We start from the raw sequence: 19411 nt of genomic DNA, 5'->3' as shown, positions 1-19411 counted from the left end.
GAGTTTGAGGGGACTTGGTAGCATTTGAAGAAGCTAAAGAGAAGGTCTGAAACACAAATTTCTGAAAAAATGGTAGTTCTTTTGAATACAGAAAGAACTGGCCATCTGTTACAATGGATTAATGTCCGTTTGTTGGATGACCTTTCAACTGTCCATTTGTTGGAATGAATCTTTCTAACCATAGTTTTGAAAAAATGGCATTCTCAGATGTCTGTCAAAGAGTATGTTGTGCAAGTTAGCTGAGGAGTCCAGTTTGAGACTTACTACCCAGATGATGGTTCAAGTTATGAAGTCAAAACTCTTTTAAGGGTTAACTGAAGACATACCAGAACCTTGAGCTTGAGGTTAGGGTACAGAGACTATAGTCTGTAGTCTTCCTGGACACAGTAAGTTTTTGAACTTGGTCTGCATCTAATTTCCTTTTCTTCATTAAAAGCAAGTTTTCTAATCAAAAACTTCACTCTGCCCAATGTAACTGAAATTCTAGCTAAGAGAATCGTAGAAGGATAAAAACAAATCGGTCACTACTCTACTTGTAAAATAACTCTGAGAAAGAGGAATCACTCAAAAATTTCAAAACACATAACTATGGGAAAGAAGAATCATTCAAATAATTTCAAAAAACTATCATAATCTACCTAGAAAATAATTAATCACAGCAACCACCATCGAAAAAGAGAGATGCAGGAAAAGGGAAATGGGTCTCCACAATTTTTTTTTCTATGGACTTAGTGTTAGGGGAAGAAAAAATTCACAAAATGAGTGATGATTTCATGTTCTGGATTCTCTTGGAAGATTCGCTATCGGGAATTAGCAAACTACGTCCCAAAGGCCAAATCAACTCATCTGTTTCATAAGACTCCTGGCAAGCTAAGACTTTTTTTTTTTTTTTAACATTACTACATAGCTGAAAAAATCAAAAGAAGAATACGTTACATAAAATTCAAATTTCAGGGGACACAGCTTTTTGAATGCAGCCACACCCATTTGTTTACATAATGTTTATAGACGCCTTTGTGCTACAATGGCCAAGTTGAGTAGCTGTGACAGAAACTGTGTAGCCCTCAAACCCTGAACTATTTATTATCCAACCTTTTACAGGAAAAAATTGCCAACCTGTGTTTTATATAAATCAAATTAGGACCTGGTTACAAATGGCAGATTGTGCAAATGTTCAGGACGGGGGAAGACAGACGTGGATTCGGTTCTCAATTCTAGCATTTACTTGACTGTGAAACTGAGCAGGTAATTGAACCGCCAGAGCCTTTAGACTCCAAGCCCCCCTCTCGGGGGCAGTGAGGGCTGCAGTCAGCCAACGTTCTTTCTCACCGAGTCAGGCACCCTGCTGAGAGCTGGGTCGACCCAACAGGAGAAGCACCTTCTAACGTGTTTGCATAAATGTGCACAGAGATGGGAGGTGGCTCTCTGTTCCTCATCTGTAAAATTAAGGTAATAAGAATAGCCTCCTCTTGAGTTGTGTATGTTAAATGGAGACATAAAGTGCTTAGCACATCTACAGTGCTTAGCACAGTTCTGGTACTTAATACATGCTCAGAAAACATATTCTGGATACTGTTATGTCCAAAGAGTCAGAAGAACAGTAGTTCCAAGGGGGGAAAAAAAGATACCTTTCATTTTTTTTTTTTTAAGCAGAGACACAATGAGGAGATCTTCTGAGATAGATGAAGAGAAATAACCGTCTAAACACAAACCCTTCTCAGGCTCTCATCTTAAATCTCTTCAATCTAATCCTTCATTTCCCCACTTTTAAGCTAGGTATACAGCTACTTTCATTCACTCATTTAACAAGTAATTTTAGAGCACAGGCCCTGTGTAAGGACCAGACACTGGGAGGAAGGCAGTGAGCAAGGCCCAGGCCTTGCTGTCAACATCTCAAAACAGCTACGAAAAGCCCAGAAGTAAACAGGAAATTACAGCTCAGTGACGTAAGGGTCTTAGCAGAACTGAGCCTGGAAGCCCTTTAGCACAGAGAGGGGCTCTTTATTTGTGGGATTTCCACAAGGATTAATCAATTGCCAAAGTAATGGTGTTTTATTTTGTTTGGCTTTCAAATGCCTGAGAAAGCCAAAGGCACCATCCCATAATGAGTAATACTACAAACTGCATCTCATCATATCTGAGTATGCCTGACAGGCTGAGTATCACTTGTTGCAATGCCCGGGTATTTATCATAATATTACCCACTATCCTATTCTATTTTGAATACAGATTTAAGGCACACGTCGGCAGACGCACTTCACGGCAACAGTCTCACTTTCCATACCTGTAAAGTGACGATGTTACTACCACACGCTAGAGGCATTTGAGTTTGAATACAAAATAATGGCTAATTCTAATGGGAAAAACGAATTGTACTATGATTATTAGCAATATGATAAAGCGAATTATAGTATTTGTGATCCTACAATAATTAGTGGAATAATAAAATTTACACAGAAGACTAACAATCATCAATCTGGACTGAAGCATCGAAGTCACTGTGACCCCTCTGACCCTGGCTCCTTCACCTCTCTGAAGCACTTGATGCTGCCTTCTTTTTCATATTGGAATTCCATTTTCCTTTGGCTCCTTTATATGGTAAGTGTCCTGGTTTTCCCATTTCTCGAGCTATCCCTTCTCTTACTCACTTCACTTATTCTGTTGACCAAGATGGACTTACAATTTCCCCTCAGCCTGATTAAACTTTAGACAGCTTTCTTCCTGGCAATCGGTCCTTCATCTCCCTTTTTTTAAGAGAATCTGCTTTAGAAACTCCTAATTGCAAAATCTTTCTCTGCCTCTTTGAAATGTATATAAATCTCCTTTAAAGTCTCTTTCCCATTTTACAGATCCCAGGGGGAGCGTATTTCTCAACCTGAGCACTAGCCCTTTGAAATGTAATCATTAAACAAGATGGTGCCCCAACCCCCCAGTCTCTGCGGAAGGGCAGGGGCCTAATGTCATGGGTGCCTGGCTCCAAGTTTTAACACCACCTCCTGTCAGGAAAATAGGAGAAAGTTTACTTTTCTTTTGGGTAAAGCCAGGTAGCATATACAGGTGGCCTGCAACTCCCTCCACCCCCTTGTCCCAGCTGTCTTGAGTTCAATCTCTCTCCCCTATCATAATAGGTTTTTTTAAAGATTTTATTTTTTAAGTAATCTCTACATCCAACATGGGGCTCCAACCTACAACCCTGAGATCAAGAGTGGCATGCTCAAGTCAGGTGCCCCTGTAAGAGCTTTGAATAAGGTCTTCCTTAGCTGTTTAACTTCGTCTGGCACAGTTTTTCTTTATCACTACATATTTCTCTCACTTCAAAGAAGAAAGGAGAGAAGGTGAGATGGGAGGGATTAAGGAGGGAAGGAGAGACAAAAACAAGAAAGGAAGGACAGACCCAACAAATTATTACAGTTATCCTTTCCTCAATCAAAGGATATTTTATTTTTTTAAAGATTTATCCATCTAGTTGAAAGAGAGAGAGAGAGTGCAAGTGCTGGTAGGAGGAGGAGAGGAGGGAGAGAGAGTCTTAAGCCAACTCCACGCTGAGTGTGGAGCCCAATGTGGGGCTCAACCCCAAGACCTGGAGACCACCACCTGAGCCAAAACTAAGACTGGGTCGCCCAACCAACTGTGCCGCTTTGATGCCCCAAAGGATATTTTAAAATTAAAATGGCATAAAGAAAAATTTCAGAATAAAAGAACTCTTGCAAGTTGAATAAATCCAGCATTATGAAAAATATAATCCATTTTCCTTCCTTTTTTCATTTTAGCCCTGACTTCTCTGTGCACTGGAGCTTAGGAACCACAGACCTACAGGATGAAGTCTATACTCCACCTAGTTGTTTTCTTTCTTTAGGCTATTGATAATCTGGTCTAAATTTTCTAATTTCAAGCTTTCCTGCCACCATTTTCACTCTAACCAAATATATCTACTCTCACTTTCATTTTTCTATTTATCTGTGATCTGCTTTCCCCTCCCCTCTTCTGCTTAGATCCTGCTTTCCTTTCAGGACCCAGTTTATCCTGACTCCTCCAAGAATACAAAACTTTTCTCAAAAAAAAACTGGTGGTTGCCAGAGGGGAGGTATGAGGGGGCATGGATGAAACTGGTGAAGGGGATTAAGAAGTACAATCTTCCAGTTATAAAATAAATGAAACACAGGGAATTAATGTACAGCACAGGGAACGTAGTCAACAATATTGTAACAACACTGTATAGCAACAGATGGTAACTACTTTTGTGGTTACCATTTCGAACTATACATAAATATCGAATCACTATGTTGTATACCAGAAACTAATACAACTATGTCAACTATTCTCCAATTAAAAAAACAAACAAACAAACAAACAAAAACATTCTCTGGTATTCTTTCCCTTCTGCTTTAAGCTTGTGAAAGCCACTTTCTTTTTTCTTTTTTTTTTTTTTTTCAGTAAAAATCATGTGGAGTTTTGTTAACCACTTCACTCTACACAACTCACAAATGTGTATCTCCAATCCAGACCTCTCTCTAGAATTCCAGACTTGTATATTCAACTGCTTGTATGGTATTTCCACTGTGGTGGCTATATAGACATCTTTCACTCAACATTTCCAAAACAGAAGTCCTCATCTTCTTCTAAACACTGCTCTACCCGATGACAACTCATCCTTCTACTTGCTCAGGTGAAAAGGTTAGAATTATCTTTAATGTCCTTCTCCCACACCCACATCTAATCCGTCTAGCATCCCATGTGCTCCACCTTTACTCAAATGTATTTGAATCCAATCATTCCTTACCATCTCCACTGCTGTCTCTTCAGTGGAGACATCCTCCCCTCTCCTAGATTACTGAAATAGCCAAGTATTTGGTCTCCAGATTTCCACATTTGCCCCCTCCGGCGAAGTCTATTTTTACACAGTAGCCAGGATGATCTTTTCAAAGTATTAAGCCATGTCATGTCACCTTCCAATGGTTCCCCATTTCACTCAAAAGAAAAACTCAAGTCCTTAAAATGACTTGCAAAACCCTACATAATCTGTGCCCCTCCCCCCACTCATCTTGAGGCCCTTGCTCTCCCAGCTACCTCCACTCCAGCCCAGTGGCCTCCCTTGCCTTTCTTTAAACTTGTCAGATATAGCGCCTCCTTAGGCTTTGTTCTAGCTGCTCCTGCTACATAAAACACTCTTCCCTTGGGTCATCTTCAGGGTTCACTCCCTCATCTTCCTCAAGTCTTTATTCAAATCTCACCTTTTCAATGAAAATTACTTTACTCCCTTACTTAATATTACAACTTGCCCCTACACTCTATCCATCTCTGACACAACCCATGCCCCTTTTTAAAAAATCACCTTACTCTTAAACTACCTTGAGTCATAGTGTGCTCTCCTGAGAACCGGAAAGGCCTCGGAAGACTTCCATAAAAGTATATGATTTGTAAATTCCAAATGAGTCATTTAACCTTAGTATCCTTGCACACCAAAATTGTGAGTGGTTATGGGATACAGAAACTTGTTTTCCTGCTTGCATGGAAGAGAGGTTAAAAAAGATGGCTAGAGGTGCAGAATAAGAGGAAGGATGGAGAAAAAATGCTATTTCAGTGAGCTAAACACTGAGAAACTATATAACCACAAAATATTTGTAACCCCAACCATATTGAGAAATCAGAAAACCTACAACTTACAACATGAATTGCAAATAAAAAGAGAAAGAAAACCCTACGTATTTTCAAAACAGAGACAGGTGTTAATAAAGAGTTATCCAGAGAATTCAGTAGTGGCCCAAGCATCCCTATGGAAGTCTGTCTTCCTTGCAATGTTTTCTTACAATGAGAAAGACAACTGTCTCTATACAGGTAATATTGAGTTATTTCGTTTTGAAGGAAGGATGTCTCTCCAATTTATCAAAATATAAAGCCATGAAACCATGAGATGTTAGAAAATATTTAGGTTTGTAATTTTAGTCATTTGAAGGGCAAGAACTTGGGGTTTTTTTTTTGTTTTGAGTAACATCTGTTTTACAAAGATAATATACTCATAAAAATAATAGCCATGTAGTCAGTCCTTTTTAGTTCTATTTTCACATTCAACAATTGAATACCAAAACTTTCCATGAACCCCAAAAATTAACTACAAGGAAAACACAGTGTTAAAAATGTTTACATTCTCTATGATTACGTCTTAGGTAATACAAATCAATCATCTCAACTAAAACAAACTTCCAAACTAGGATATTTCAAGCTATCAAAATCAAATTACTTACTCAGAAAGCACCAACATTTAAAATAGACGAAATGTGAGGTCATCGTTAAGATATACTAGTAATTTCAAAAACATAATCAATGTCTTAGACACAATAATTCAACCTTCATAACAGAAAAAAACATTATTCCATTGTGATATTTAATGTTTCAAGGAAACTGCTTCATTTGAAAATCATTCTCCTAGGAGACCTCATTTTGATTTTAAATATGACTTTTGAATTTTATAAATATCAAAATAAAATTCATGCTATCTTAAAATCTGTTTTTAATGAAGCTAAAGGGAAAACAGAAACAATCTAAAATAAATTCTATACAGAGTTTTCCTTGTGGTGGTCTCCAGTATCACTGTTTGCATCTTTCTTATTATAGCATGCAACGACACTGACAGTCCATAATTATTTCTGGATGGAATCATTTTTAAAAAGGAGCTTTATGCAAACTTTTTACTTACACATTCTGTGGCTGTGACTATTAATGAGCTCGAGATGACAGATTTTCCTCCATTAAAGCTCACTGAAACATCAAGAGTTCTGAAAGAAAATGAAAAAAAAAAATAATTAAAAACAAATAAAAAACCAGAGGATGTGGAAGATTTTTATTTCCTTATATCATTCAAAAGCAGCAAGAAAGTTTACTTTTGGTCAGTTATCCCAGTTTTTTTCTTTCTTCCTTAGGTCCAGTCCTTACTTAGTAGCCAGAGGCAAATTCCTTAAATGATCTAATTGTTCCTGAATAAGTATTAATATAAATAGGACCATTAAAAAATTCCTTAAGAGAAATGCTGAGACTGTTTTCACAAAAACCTAAAAAGAAGGGAAAAAAAACCCTTAGATCCTATTTAGCTTATTTTTCCTATCTTCAGACATTACTATCCTCATAAGGTCAGTAAGAATAAAAAATTGGAAATAATAAACCACTCAAGGGTAAATTATAAAGAAAGCGATAATGCAAGAGAAATAAACTGAAGAAAAAAGAGAATGCAATTTACTTGTAGGTAATTATTGTAGATGGTCCCAGGATTTTAAAATATCTTGACAAAGATAGAAGAAAGGATAATTTTTTTCATGCCTAAAATACATCAGAGTTAGAATACAGCTCTTATTTTGAAAACATGTTTTCAAATTCTAAGAAATTAATAATAATTAAAATTTCATTAGTTCAGATTCTAGTAATTAATTATCTGGAATCAGTCAGCCAGGAGTTGGTAACTTTTTTTATTTTTTATTTTTTTTATTTTTTTGAGAAAGAGAAAGAGAGCTCCCACGCGCAAGTGCACACAAAGCATTGGAGAGGGGCAGAAGGAGAGGGAGGCAGAGAATCTTAAGCAGGCTCCATGCCCAGCACAGAGCCCAATGCAGGGCTCGATCTCACGACCCTGAGATCATGACCTGAGCAGAAACCAAGAGTCTGGATGCTTAACCGACTGAGCCGCCAGGCAGCCATGGTAATTTTTTTTATTAAATAGCTCTAACAAGGAAAAAAAATAGCTCTAACAAGATATCAAAAGGGCAAAAAAAAAGATAAGGATATTTTTAAATATTAAGGAAATAGCTCTTTTCCAAAAGAGTCTACACAGTATGCTATCCTCTAATAATCAGTGTGCCAACATTTCAAAGCTATCCACTTATTAAAGCAGAAAGTGGTAGGTAACATTTTGGTAATCTAGCTTCTATACAGTGCCGTACTCCCATTCTCATAAAACATTCTAAATTCCAAGAATTAATGGCTAAAAACTGGAGCTATTACTGTATTAATGAATTAGTAAATTACTAATTACTCTGAATTAGAAAAATTTTGTTATATTTAGAAGATTTCTTCTTTATCCCTTGAATGGAAAGCCGAATTCTACTAGTTACAGAGAGTTATGATTAAAGAGAAGCAATCTCAAACCACCAGTAAAATTTTCAATTATGATGCCAGAGAGGGGAGAGGAGAAATATTATTTAGTCCCCGCTATGTGCCAGACACTACCCTCAGCATTTTATGGACATTATCTCCTTTAATCCTCACGACAACCCTTAAAGTAAGTAGTAGTTTCACGGTTGTGCAGATGGGGTACATAAGGCCCAGAAATGCTAATTGTGGGTACACTTGCCTAAAGTTGTAAAGCTAGGTAGGGTTCTAACTAATTGTGAAGTCTTCCCATCAGACCGTACAGGCTTGTTGAAATCAAAGTCCTTAACGTGTTTCTTTTCTCAATGTGATAGTTAGTTTGGATTCATATAGGAACAAAGCCACCAGGAAAGATACTCCTAGCAAACTTGGAGCTGAACTCTTCATCAAAATTCAGAAATACACCCATTAAAAATATTTCTTGTAAATCATTCCCTCCAAAATATTTTGTTCAAAAAAAAAAAGTTTAGCTATTTCCAGAAATGAATGAGAACTTAAGATGTTTATTTACATCAACTTGCTTGAACTTTTGAACTAGCTCACCACAGAATGCCAAGTGGCTTATTTAAGAAAGAAAACTTCAACCCAATTGCTTATTCTGCAGAACTAAGTGCCTTGTTTTGTTTTATTTTTTTTTTTTGAAGACGAAGCATAATTGAATCCAAAAATAATCTCCCCTAGCTTCCAACTCCTCTATTTTAAAACATGTACCAGACCAGAAGCATATCACATGGTAGGCATGGTTTTAGTTTGGGGGAAGATGATCTAATTCACAATAATATATGATTGTTGCAAGTAAATTACTGATTCAATTTTTATGGGTTCAGTAGATATAGACTGAAGTTGTTTATAATTTGGTGCTTAGAATTCACCAAAAATAAAGCCATTCTCTAATTAATGAAGGAAACATTAAAAATTTTAATGCTTCCAGACTGAGAAAAAGAAAAAAAAAAAGAGACCCTAATGCTTATTCAAATGAAATAAGAACAGAAGCTATATCTTACAACAAATTCACTCTTTCCTGTAGCAGAAAAACATGCTGATGAGATTTTGTAGGCAACCAAAACAACCGTGAACTACCCCAAATCTCAGTCCGGTATAATGTGGCTCGTGTCACATAAAACTGAGTTAATTCTCCACCGATATGGAAAGCCACCTGATGATTCTTCTGACATGTGACTCAACTGAAACAATAGGATCTGCACCTTCTTGAGAGCAGAGCATGGCCATCAACAACAGCACTGACAATGACGGCATTTATCGAGTCCCTACGACAAGCCAGACACACCGTGCTCCTCTTCTCATTTAACCCTCACAGGGACACACTGAGCTGGGTGGCAGCATCTTCTCTACTTTCCAAGTGAGGAAACCCATGCTTACAAAGGTAACCTGCCCAAACACTGAACTTCTCTGACTCTGTAGTCAAAGTGCTTTTACTTCTAACCCATACGTCCTTAATCCTTGATAAATACATTAGGGTCTTGCATTTAAATGTCTCTCATCGGCAAGAGAGGACTATCACTCCACCAGGTTTTTACTATACTCATACATTGCTCATGGTTAACTAGAATGGTAATTACTAAGTACTAAGATAACATAAAAAATACACCATTAAAGTTACTTCTGCTTTTAAATTTTGTTGTTTCTTTAGAAAAACATTTTTGAAATTATTGGTACGATACTGGCCTGCCATGAATGATACCTTTGCCCAAAGTTACGCTACTCCTTTGCTGGCACGCAGACTGATAAAGCCACCCTGCCCTCTAACCCAAACCTGATACCCTGACCTTTCGTTACCCCAAAACTCTAATATATGTAATGTTTTCTGTCACACTTCATGTCAGTTCTGTTAGTACCTATGGATCATTCACTCCCCTATAACCCCTACTTCTAGTTAGTGTATTACTAACGGTAGAACCCACACTCTCAGAAATAGAGACTTTATTATGGATTAAAAATGTATGAAAGTCATGTTGGTTTTACTTAATTCCACACAGAAGTGAGAAGTGAGGGGGAGAGTTAATTTTTATTTATCCCACGAATCTAATAAAATTATAAATGGGGAAGATCTAGCCCAGGAGTTGAGGAATTAGGCGCCTAGGGACTGCATTCTCAATCTTGCACCCCTCAATCTGTACAATCGGGATAAATTTTACCTATTTCAGAGTTGTTTGGGGGAGGAGAGCTTGATAACATAATAAACCTAAAATATCCAACACAGTGGCTGGAACACAGCAGGTATTCTCACATTGTTCTAACACCTGACTATTTTTCCAGCAGATTATTTAGAATAACAAGGTACTTTTTATATAAAATCTTTTAGATCCAAGCTAAAAAATAACACAGACAATACAGAAAAATATATAGCAGCAATAAAATAATTACCTAACACTTTTTGGCTTAAAGAACTTCTACTCACTGCTATATGAACGTATAGAGAGCTAACCTGTTCAATGACTGCCTAGTATATAAACCTCATGCAACTGGTGTAAAGAAATTTTTCAGTGGTATTTCCTTCCTGTTACAAAACATAATCTGATTAAACCCAACTTCATAGGTATGTTGGGCTGTGTGCTTAAACCTCAAACCTAAAACGGCACTCTAAATTGGTTTATAAATGTTTGCCAGGAAGTTCATTCGATCACTCAATTATTAGTTAATTAACCAAATATTTGTAAATTGCTTACAATAGCCCAAGCTAGGATGTGCTTGGAAGCAAGGTTGCAATAACAAATAAAACACAGTATTAAAACGTAAGTGAAAGGGAGCCACATAAACAATTACAATAGAGTGTGATATTAACTGAAACAGGTGTAAACACAGGGGTGCTGTGGACCCAGCTGTGAGAGACACTACGGGTTCCGCTTTGCCATGGGGACGTCAACAAAGGTTTCCTATAGGAAGTCACTCAAAGATGAAACCTAAAGAATGATCAGGAGATAATGAGGAAAAGAGATTAGAAAAGGAATTCAGGAGGAAAGGGTACTATTTGACAGGCTGGAAGGTAAGAAAGGCACAGAACAGTCAAGGAACTAAAACCATTCAACATGGCAGCAACAAAGAGTGTGAGACTGAGAATATATGGCTTGAGGAGGGAAGGATGATGAAAAACCCAGGATACCAGCTTTTAGACATTTGGAATTAGTCTTAAGAGTTTTTAAACAATGTAGAAATACTGTCAGAACTGTGTTTTACAAATATCATTCTTTTTACAGGGTAGAGCATGGATTGGAAGAGTAAATTCTACAGTAGAAAGACCAATTACGAATGTCTCAGTGTATTTCAAATAAGAACCAAAGTCGAATTGAACTGAAATAGTGGCAATAAGGTGGTATGAAAATGAAAACTGGGAGTTAAAAAGGAGTTAGAATAAAAATGATTGGGCATTTACTGGATGTAGAAGATAAGGAGGAAGGAAATCATTAAAGATGACCCAAGTTTCTGTCTTGCTGTGAGGTGGGTTGCACAGGAAACACAGGAGAAGGAGCGAGTTTGAGCAGAAGTACATAAGTTTAACTTGGGAACTTCAAGTTGAATGTGCCCGTGAAAAATCCAGCAGACATTTGGATAGTGGACTTTTGGATAGTGGGTTTCGAGCTAAGGAAAAGATCTTGTCTGGAGATTTTGGAGCTCATCATCAAGAAAAGGAAGCCTTGGAGAAGATGTATTTATGGTCAGGAATTCCACCATCGTGATAATTGAGTTAAGGGACTGTAAGAAGAGGAGCCTGCAGTGACATCGGAGAAGAAACAGCCAGGGAGGTGAGAATATAAAATCATGAAAGACAAAGGGAAAACTTCTGAGACGGAACTGGCCCATAGGGCATAATGCAGGGGTTTTCAGGGAAGAGAAGACTGAGAACTGACAACTTCCAACATCTTTTTCTGTAAATTGGTTCTACATTGTTTAGAATTGCTTACAAATACTTAATTCAATCTTTGTTCCATCCTTAGAATATTTTTTCAAAGTAGAAGGATAGGGGTGCCTGGCTGGCTCGGTTCCTAGAGCATGAGACTCTTGATCTCAGGTTCCTGAGTTCAAGCCCCATGTTGGGCCTAGAGCTCATGTAAGAAAAAAAAAAAAATTAGAAGGATAGAAGAAACCTAAACAACTCGCCATAACAAAAAGATTGTTTGAAATGCATTTTAATATCAATTGGTATTCAACAGTGATAAAACTAAATTAATTCCACACCAAAAATTACTAAATAGTATTGTGATATGTAATTAAATATATAAAATTTGGTAAAGTCCTAAAGGTCACAGTGAGTTTATTTAATGTTTAAAGATGTAGGAGAGTTCCAAAACAGAATAGCTCAGTGCCGTATGTCAGAGCTACTCTGAATTAAGAAATTTCATACACCACGAAATACGGTGGACATTTCAATCCACAGTCGCCTATTTGCAAAGTATTCATTTACTATTGACTTTATGCATATCCAATAAAAGGCTGTCATTTTATGATCCATTAACAAACATGAAAAAATTAAATAAAATTGTGAAAGACGTTTGCTAGAAGTAATAAATAATTTACCTCCGATTTGCACATACTGAAAATTCAGCCGCCAACTACTCAAAAAGTTATTAGAACTGCGGTGACTTAAGGTATTTTGAAATCAAGGGCTACTATTAAATATGCTGCAGAGCTTTTTAAAAGTTACTTTTAAGTCTTCATATTTGTGAATAAAGACTCCATTTCTAGTGATGAGTATATATGTAAATTAGTGTTTTGTCTAAGGATATTTTCTTTAAAGTGGTTAAAGGATTCTTGAACAAAATAATTTGGGGGGGCACCTGGGTGGCTCAGTTGGTTAAGCGTCTGCCTTCGGCTCAGGTCATGATCCCAGGGTTCTGGGATCAATTCCCACATCGGGCTCCCTGTACAGCAGAGAGCCTGCTTTTCCCTCTCCCTCTGGTGCTCCCCCTGCTTGCTCTCCACCACCCCCTTTCTCTGTCAAATAAATTTAAAAAAATAAAATAATAATAATAATATTTGAAATATTTCAATATATGTGTAAACTAATACATATGAAGACTGCTAGATTTCAGAAGGAAAAAAAAGCCATATTCAGAAATGTGCCGCACATCACACCTCAAGCTGTACTGTAAATTTTTCAGTATATAACCCCTTCTTAACTGTTTTGCATATTTTAATAAAATAATGAAAATATACTTGGAAATAATCACTCAACTTTTAGCGCCTTTCATCCAAAAATGTCAAATACCTTAGCAATAAAAAAAATTTGATAACACTTAGAAGCAGTATTCAAGAGGATTTAAATGCAGATTTAAGGGTACGCTCTATGTCATCGCATATCTGTCCCTCTGTGAACACCCCTGGTTACCAAAACACTCTCTAAATAATTCTGGCTGTTAGAGAGATCTTCCTTACATCGAGCTGAACTGCGCTTCCCTTCAGCTTCCACTCTTTCCTTCTGCTTTCCTCGGAGCAATAAAGGGTAAGTCAAATCTGTCTTTCACATGACAGAGCTGACGTTGGAAGACAGCTGATGTGTCACACCTGAACGATGTGTTTTTCAGGAGTTTAAATTTCACCCTATTTAACATTTCTATTCTTGGCAACATCTTGTTGGCCACCCCTTGATGTGCTCAAATTAATTGTTGTTCCTCTTAAAAGACAATTTCCAGAACTAAATATAATACTTAGGATGGAGATGCAAAACAGATTAGGAGAACTGATCACATTTATGGGTATAATCAGAAAGCAATACGGGCGCCTGGGTGGCTCAGTCAGTTGAGCCTTTGGCTCAGGCCATGATCTCAGGGTCCTGGGATAGAGCCCCACTTCAGGCTCCCTGCTTGGTGGGGAACCTGCTTCTCCTTCCGCCTCAGCCCTTTCCCCTGCTTGTGCTCTCAAATAAATAAGTAAAATGTCAGGAAGGAAGGAAGGAAGGAAGGAAGGAAGGAAGGAAGGAAGGAAGGAAGGAAGGAAGGAAGGAAGACACCATGTGAAAGAAAAGATAAATGGTTCTAACACTGGGGTGGGGAGGTAGAGAAATAAAGAAACAGAGACCATCCTCAGCCTTACTAAGGTTTAGATTAGATTAAATCGCACTAAGATTCTGATGTTTACATTCAAAGTAAAGATATAACTAATGTCTTAGTATCCATGACAAAAATAAATAAATCAAGTCTCATTCCTCATTAGGAACAAAAGAGAGAATAAGGCGCTGTTATATCACCTGTGACTAAAATCATGTTATTAGGGATTCCATGCCCATACAAATATAGGTATATTTTTGAAAAGAAGTGTTCATGTGAGAAGCTGAGCTAAAGGCAGAATTTGTCCAACCGAGAAAGAGAAGAGGAATGAATCAATTGTATTCCAGGCAAAATAATTATATTTAAAAAAATAACCACGTTGAAGAAAATAACAAGATTGTATTAGCAAGTCAGGCTCTAACCCCAAGTCTGCCACACCATTCATGTGAATGATCCTTCAATATCACACGCTTAAAATTTTCCACATACACTAATGTCCCACCACTTCTTACTCAAAACACTCTGTCGAGTGTCTTCCCACACTGCCTTTTAAGAGAACTAATACTATCAGTTTCATCTGATTTAGATATTTATTTCATATTTGCCAGAAGATTCTGGCCAATGTTTTTGAAAGCACATTTAACTATACCATATGCCTCCTTAAATCATCTCTATCAAACAAGCTGTAGGATAAGGCTCTGGTTCATTCTGTTCTGTTTTTCTTTCTTCACAATGTGTTTATGCATATTTACCCAATTTGCTCTGTTCTTCTTGCCAAATTACAGGTTTGAGATCTCAACGATTGCAGAGCAGCTGTGCTATTGTTGACGTCTCACTAAACAAGGGTCAGAGGATGAGCCCACGCCGCAAGGACTGGGGACACCTGCACATTACCCCATGAGGCAAACGCCCTGCCGGGGGAAGGAGTCAAGGAACATCAGAGTCCTTCCTATTCAAACTTAAGACATTTTGGTACAACGGAGCCACTGGCAGAAATAAACTCCCAAACAATCTACAGATTTTTCTGGGTGAGATCATTTGTTTAATCATATGACATTTTAAAACTAAATTGTGTCCAATGAAGAAATACAAAAGAACCACCTCATTACTACCACCTTTACATTCTTCCTGTTTAAATACTAAGAATCCATCCATCTCAGAGGCGCCTGGGTGGCTCAGTGAGTTAAGCGTCTGCCCTCACCTCTGGTCTCAGGTCATGATCCCAGGGTCCTTGGATCAAGCCCACGTGGGGCTTCCCACTCAGCGGGGAGTCTGCTTCTCCCTCTGCCCCTCCCCTCCCCCTGCCTGTGCTCTCTCTCTCCTGCTCTCTCTCTCAAATAAATAAATAAAATCCTAAAAATAAAAAAAATAAAAATTCCATCCATCTCAATCTGGAAATCTATATCAAATAAAGAAATCTGATAAACAGAGATCTCTCTCAAAGAAAGCACTTCAAAGACCTATTTCAAGAATGCTAACCAATGATACACCTGGGTAAGATTTGCCCAGATAGCTTTAACCTTTGCTCACTTCACAAGATCGATTTCCAAATGCACACCTACAGTCCTAGCTCCACTGCTATATTCTTTGTCCCCATCTCCAAGTAGAACAACTTCAAATTAACCCTCTCACAAACTAAAAATCACCAGCCTTTAGGTTTCTAAAAGAATAATCCTCAAACCAAACGGAATTCAGGAGGTAACATAAAGATGAGAAAGGAACTGATAGAGCAGGCTAATGAGATGAGGCACGTGTCCACGGATCCAGCTCTGAGGCTACGCATCTGGCTTTGAGGCCGTCTGTGTAGGGTTACTGCACCGGGGTGTTGTTAATTATTTAAGTGAGAGAACAGGGGGAACCATCACCACATCTGTCACCCTCACACAGGAAAAACCTTCATTCATTGTTGGGCCAGATGTGTTTATTTGAAACATAGACTAACTAGCTACTTAATGGGTTTGAATCCTTAGCCAAAAGCTAATTAGGCAAACATATTAAGCATCAGTCACCTTACAAGGCTAAACTGTTTCCATTGTGTTGCTTTTAATCCAATCTCATAAGAGAGCTCATCACCTACAAAAGTAGCTGAAGAAAAGTCAAGGCAAAGGAAAGGTCCAAATTACTTGCAACATACTTAGAAGAACAATAATGATGTCCCCAAATGCCAATATATTAACAAATAAAACCTTCTCATGCTTTGCCTCAGTGGTATCATGTACTTGATATGAAGGAAGGAAGGAAGGAAGGAAGGAAGGAAGGAAGGAAGGAAGGAAGGAAGGAAAGAAGGAAGGAAGGAAGGAAAAGGAAAGGAAAGAGGGAGGGAGGGAGGGAGGGAAGGGAAACCAAAAATAATTTTAGACAGATCTCCTTCCCCCCCAAATTCTCAGTTTGCTTGTACGTGAAATATTAACGTCAAACGCCAAGCAAATGATGACTTCTCATGTCTCATATTTATTATGTCCTATGTGATTTTTTAAAATCACGTCTCCTGGGTACAGGATCTACAAATCACTGGAGAATAGCAGCAGTTTCTACAGTAATCTCTTCAAAATGAGAGTGCCGAAAGGCAAAGTCTAGAGACAACAAGTTCAGTGTCTGCGATAGAAAGGGCATACTGCATTTTATAATTACACTGGAGAAGAAAGTAAACTGTCTTCCTTAACCAACCACTGCTATTAAAAAGCCAAGAGAGTTTTCTGTTCTCTTAAATGACATGCTCCCCCCATAAGATTCTGGTCATTTTTCTCCTACCTGATATAAGCCCCTGGCCCCCTAACAATCAAAGGTACTCTTTTTGCTTTATAAAAAGTAAATTACTAGTTATAGAAATACGTAGTAATAAATAACTAGTAATTCCAAATCCTTGAGAAAAGTGCATACATCCTCTCATCTAACAAGCACTTATGAATCGGCTGTGTGTCAAGCATTGTGTTAGGTGTTACAGACAAAGCAAGAAACAAAACAAAATTTATCCTAACAGGAAAGAGACACAAGAACAAACAAATAAATGCATGGGAGAAAAAATTAACCATGAAAGACAAGGGAAGAGGGAGTGCCAAACTTAAGAGAGGGAAGACTGTATTGATTAAATACGGTGACCTGGAACTGTTTCCCAAGAAGGTGACATTTGAACAAGGCCTGAAGAAGGTTCAAGTGAATGAGAAGAGAATTTCAAGCAGAGGGAACAATGAGTATAAAAGTGTCAATGTGGTTAAGGAACAGCAGAGAGACCAGTGTGACCATAACAGAAGGGGCAAAGGAAGACAGAGCGAGGGGGGCCAGATCCTATAGCACCTTGTAGAACACTGCAATATTTAGATTTTTCACTCTGAGTGGAAAAAATCGAGGACTTTAAGTGGATGGGTGACATAAATGACCTGTGTTTTTTATTTTTATTTTTTTAATTTATTTGACAGAGAGAAAGACAGCCAGCGAGAGAGGGAACACAGCAGGGGGAGTGGGAGAGGACAAAGCAGGCTCCCAGTGGAGAAGCCCAATGCGGGGCTTGATCCCAGGACTCTGGGATCATGCCCTGAGCCGAAGGCAGATGCTTAACGACTAAGCCACCCAGGCGCCCCATAAATGACCTGTCTTAACAGGATCACTCCTGCCAAGGACAGAAGCAGAAAAACCAGGAGAAGCTAACACACTTTGTATATTTTATTCACCTCTGCTCTGTATGTGAGATCAATATAAAGTAGTCCTGCATCTTATTTACTATCCTAAACATATTGTATCCCCTACTGTTGGGCTAGGGAACATCTGAACTGTCTGCAATCATTTCCTTGATAATAGAGAGGGTAAAAAAAAAAAATCACAAATGGAAATACTAAATTACTAATGAAATTATCTGTGTTCAGGTGATTTAAATAAAATCTCTTCTTCCAAACTAAATATCCCTTATTTTAACCAGCTATCACTATGGTTTATTGCTATACCAAAGATCTTGAGAAAACAGACGTTAACAGGACCTGGATACAAATGAAAGCACAAATATTGTCGAGTCGAGGTATGCCTTACTAAGCCATGTTCCTTCTGCTCTTTAATACTGCTATTTAAATAGCATAGGAATTAGTCAAAATCTCACTTTGAACTCATGTGTGTGTATGTGCGTGTGTAAATGTAATACTCTAAAGTTCGAAATAATGACTGTAGCTCTGATTATTTAAAGGCTCCAGCAAAGTTCTTATACCCCTCCAGATGAATACTTATAGGGCCTTTTAATCAATATTTAAGAAACAAGATAAAGCAGACGTTAACATTTTCAACCTACTAAGAGTATATTATGTATAGTTATAGTACTAACCAGAGTGGTTGGTCTAGAGCTTACTATTTCATGTACAGCAAAAAAAGAAGAAAAAAGAGGTAGTAAAATAATTAATGTATATTTGTCACCATTTCCTAGTAATTTGTAGCTATTATGTTTTAAAACTGTTTTTAATGAAGTACTTACTCTCCAACTTTATTCAGGGCAGGTGCAGGACAAAGCATAGAATTCAGGTCCACACTTACTGGATTAACACCTAGAAAACAAATGCCACTGAATTAATACAGAGCTTTATGTATCTCACATGGTTTCATTAATAATATGAAAAACTTAATGGCAATCAGGCTTCAATAGTGAAACATTAGATATACTAGCATGAAAAGCTAAATAGAAGGAAAAGAAAATGAAAAAATAGAGATCATAAGCCTCAATGATATACAGTATTGGTAAATGATGAGTTATGATTTTTTTATTAAACTAAATTCACAAATATTTGTAGATACTATAAAATTATCATCTTTTCCATCCCCATTTTTCAAATATCTTAGGCTTTGGAGGATAAATGATATATATTTTAAAAGCAGGATTTAAAAACAATGGAGAAAAGATGACTGAGGAAAAATGAAATGTATTTCAAGAGTTTAATAAGATAGTTGTATCTTACAATAAAAATAAATTTCATAAAACTAAATGCTTAAATTGCCCTAATAATTTTAATAATATATGAGGAAAAAAATCTGGCCTATCAATATTCAGAAAAGTTACAAAATCAAATGAATAATCCCAGAATGTGAGGAATGAATATACAATCTGACTCCATTTATTTCTTTGGTGATTTACTTTAATAAACTTCATCTTATGTAGCAAAGGAAAAAATATGTTTATACAATAATCGAATATGTACTCAAAGGGAGTCAAGTAAAGCTAACTCTTCGATTCAGATGAATAAAAATAAAATTATTTTGTCCTCTTCAATTGTGGAATCGACTAGGAAGAGTTTGGTACA

The 19411-nt window shown here is 37.3% G+C and overlaps 1 protein-coding gene across 2 annotated transcripts in view; it reads right to left on the bottom strand.

Moving 5' to 3' along the window:
* The window catches only part of ANTXR2 (ANTXR cell adhesion molecule 2), a 141419-nt gene that overhangs the window by 82706 nt on the left and 39302 nt on the right, over positions 1-19411 (bottom strand). For both annotated transcript variants that reach the window (XM_045790302.2, XM_087864049.1), the window contains exons 10-11: positions 18592-18661; positions 6695-6773 (exon numbers count right to left, since the gene is read on the bottom strand). In XM_045790302.2, the coding sequence (XP_045646258.1) occupies positions 6695-6773; positions 18592-18661 (149 nt within the window). The remainder of the gene's footprint in view (positions 1-6694; positions 6774-18591; positions 18662-19411) is intronic.

Source organism: Ursus americanus, chromosome 8 (assembly GCF_024610735.1).
Source record: "Ursus americanus isolate L20-20 chromosome 8, mUrsAme1.1.p, whole genome shotgun sequence".
Lineage (NCBI taxonomy): Eukaryota > Metazoa > Chordata > Mammalia > Carnivora > Ursidae > Ursus > Ursus americanus.
Note: the sequence above shows the minus strand (reverse complement) of the source record. Positions and strands in the feature narration are given on the sequence as shown.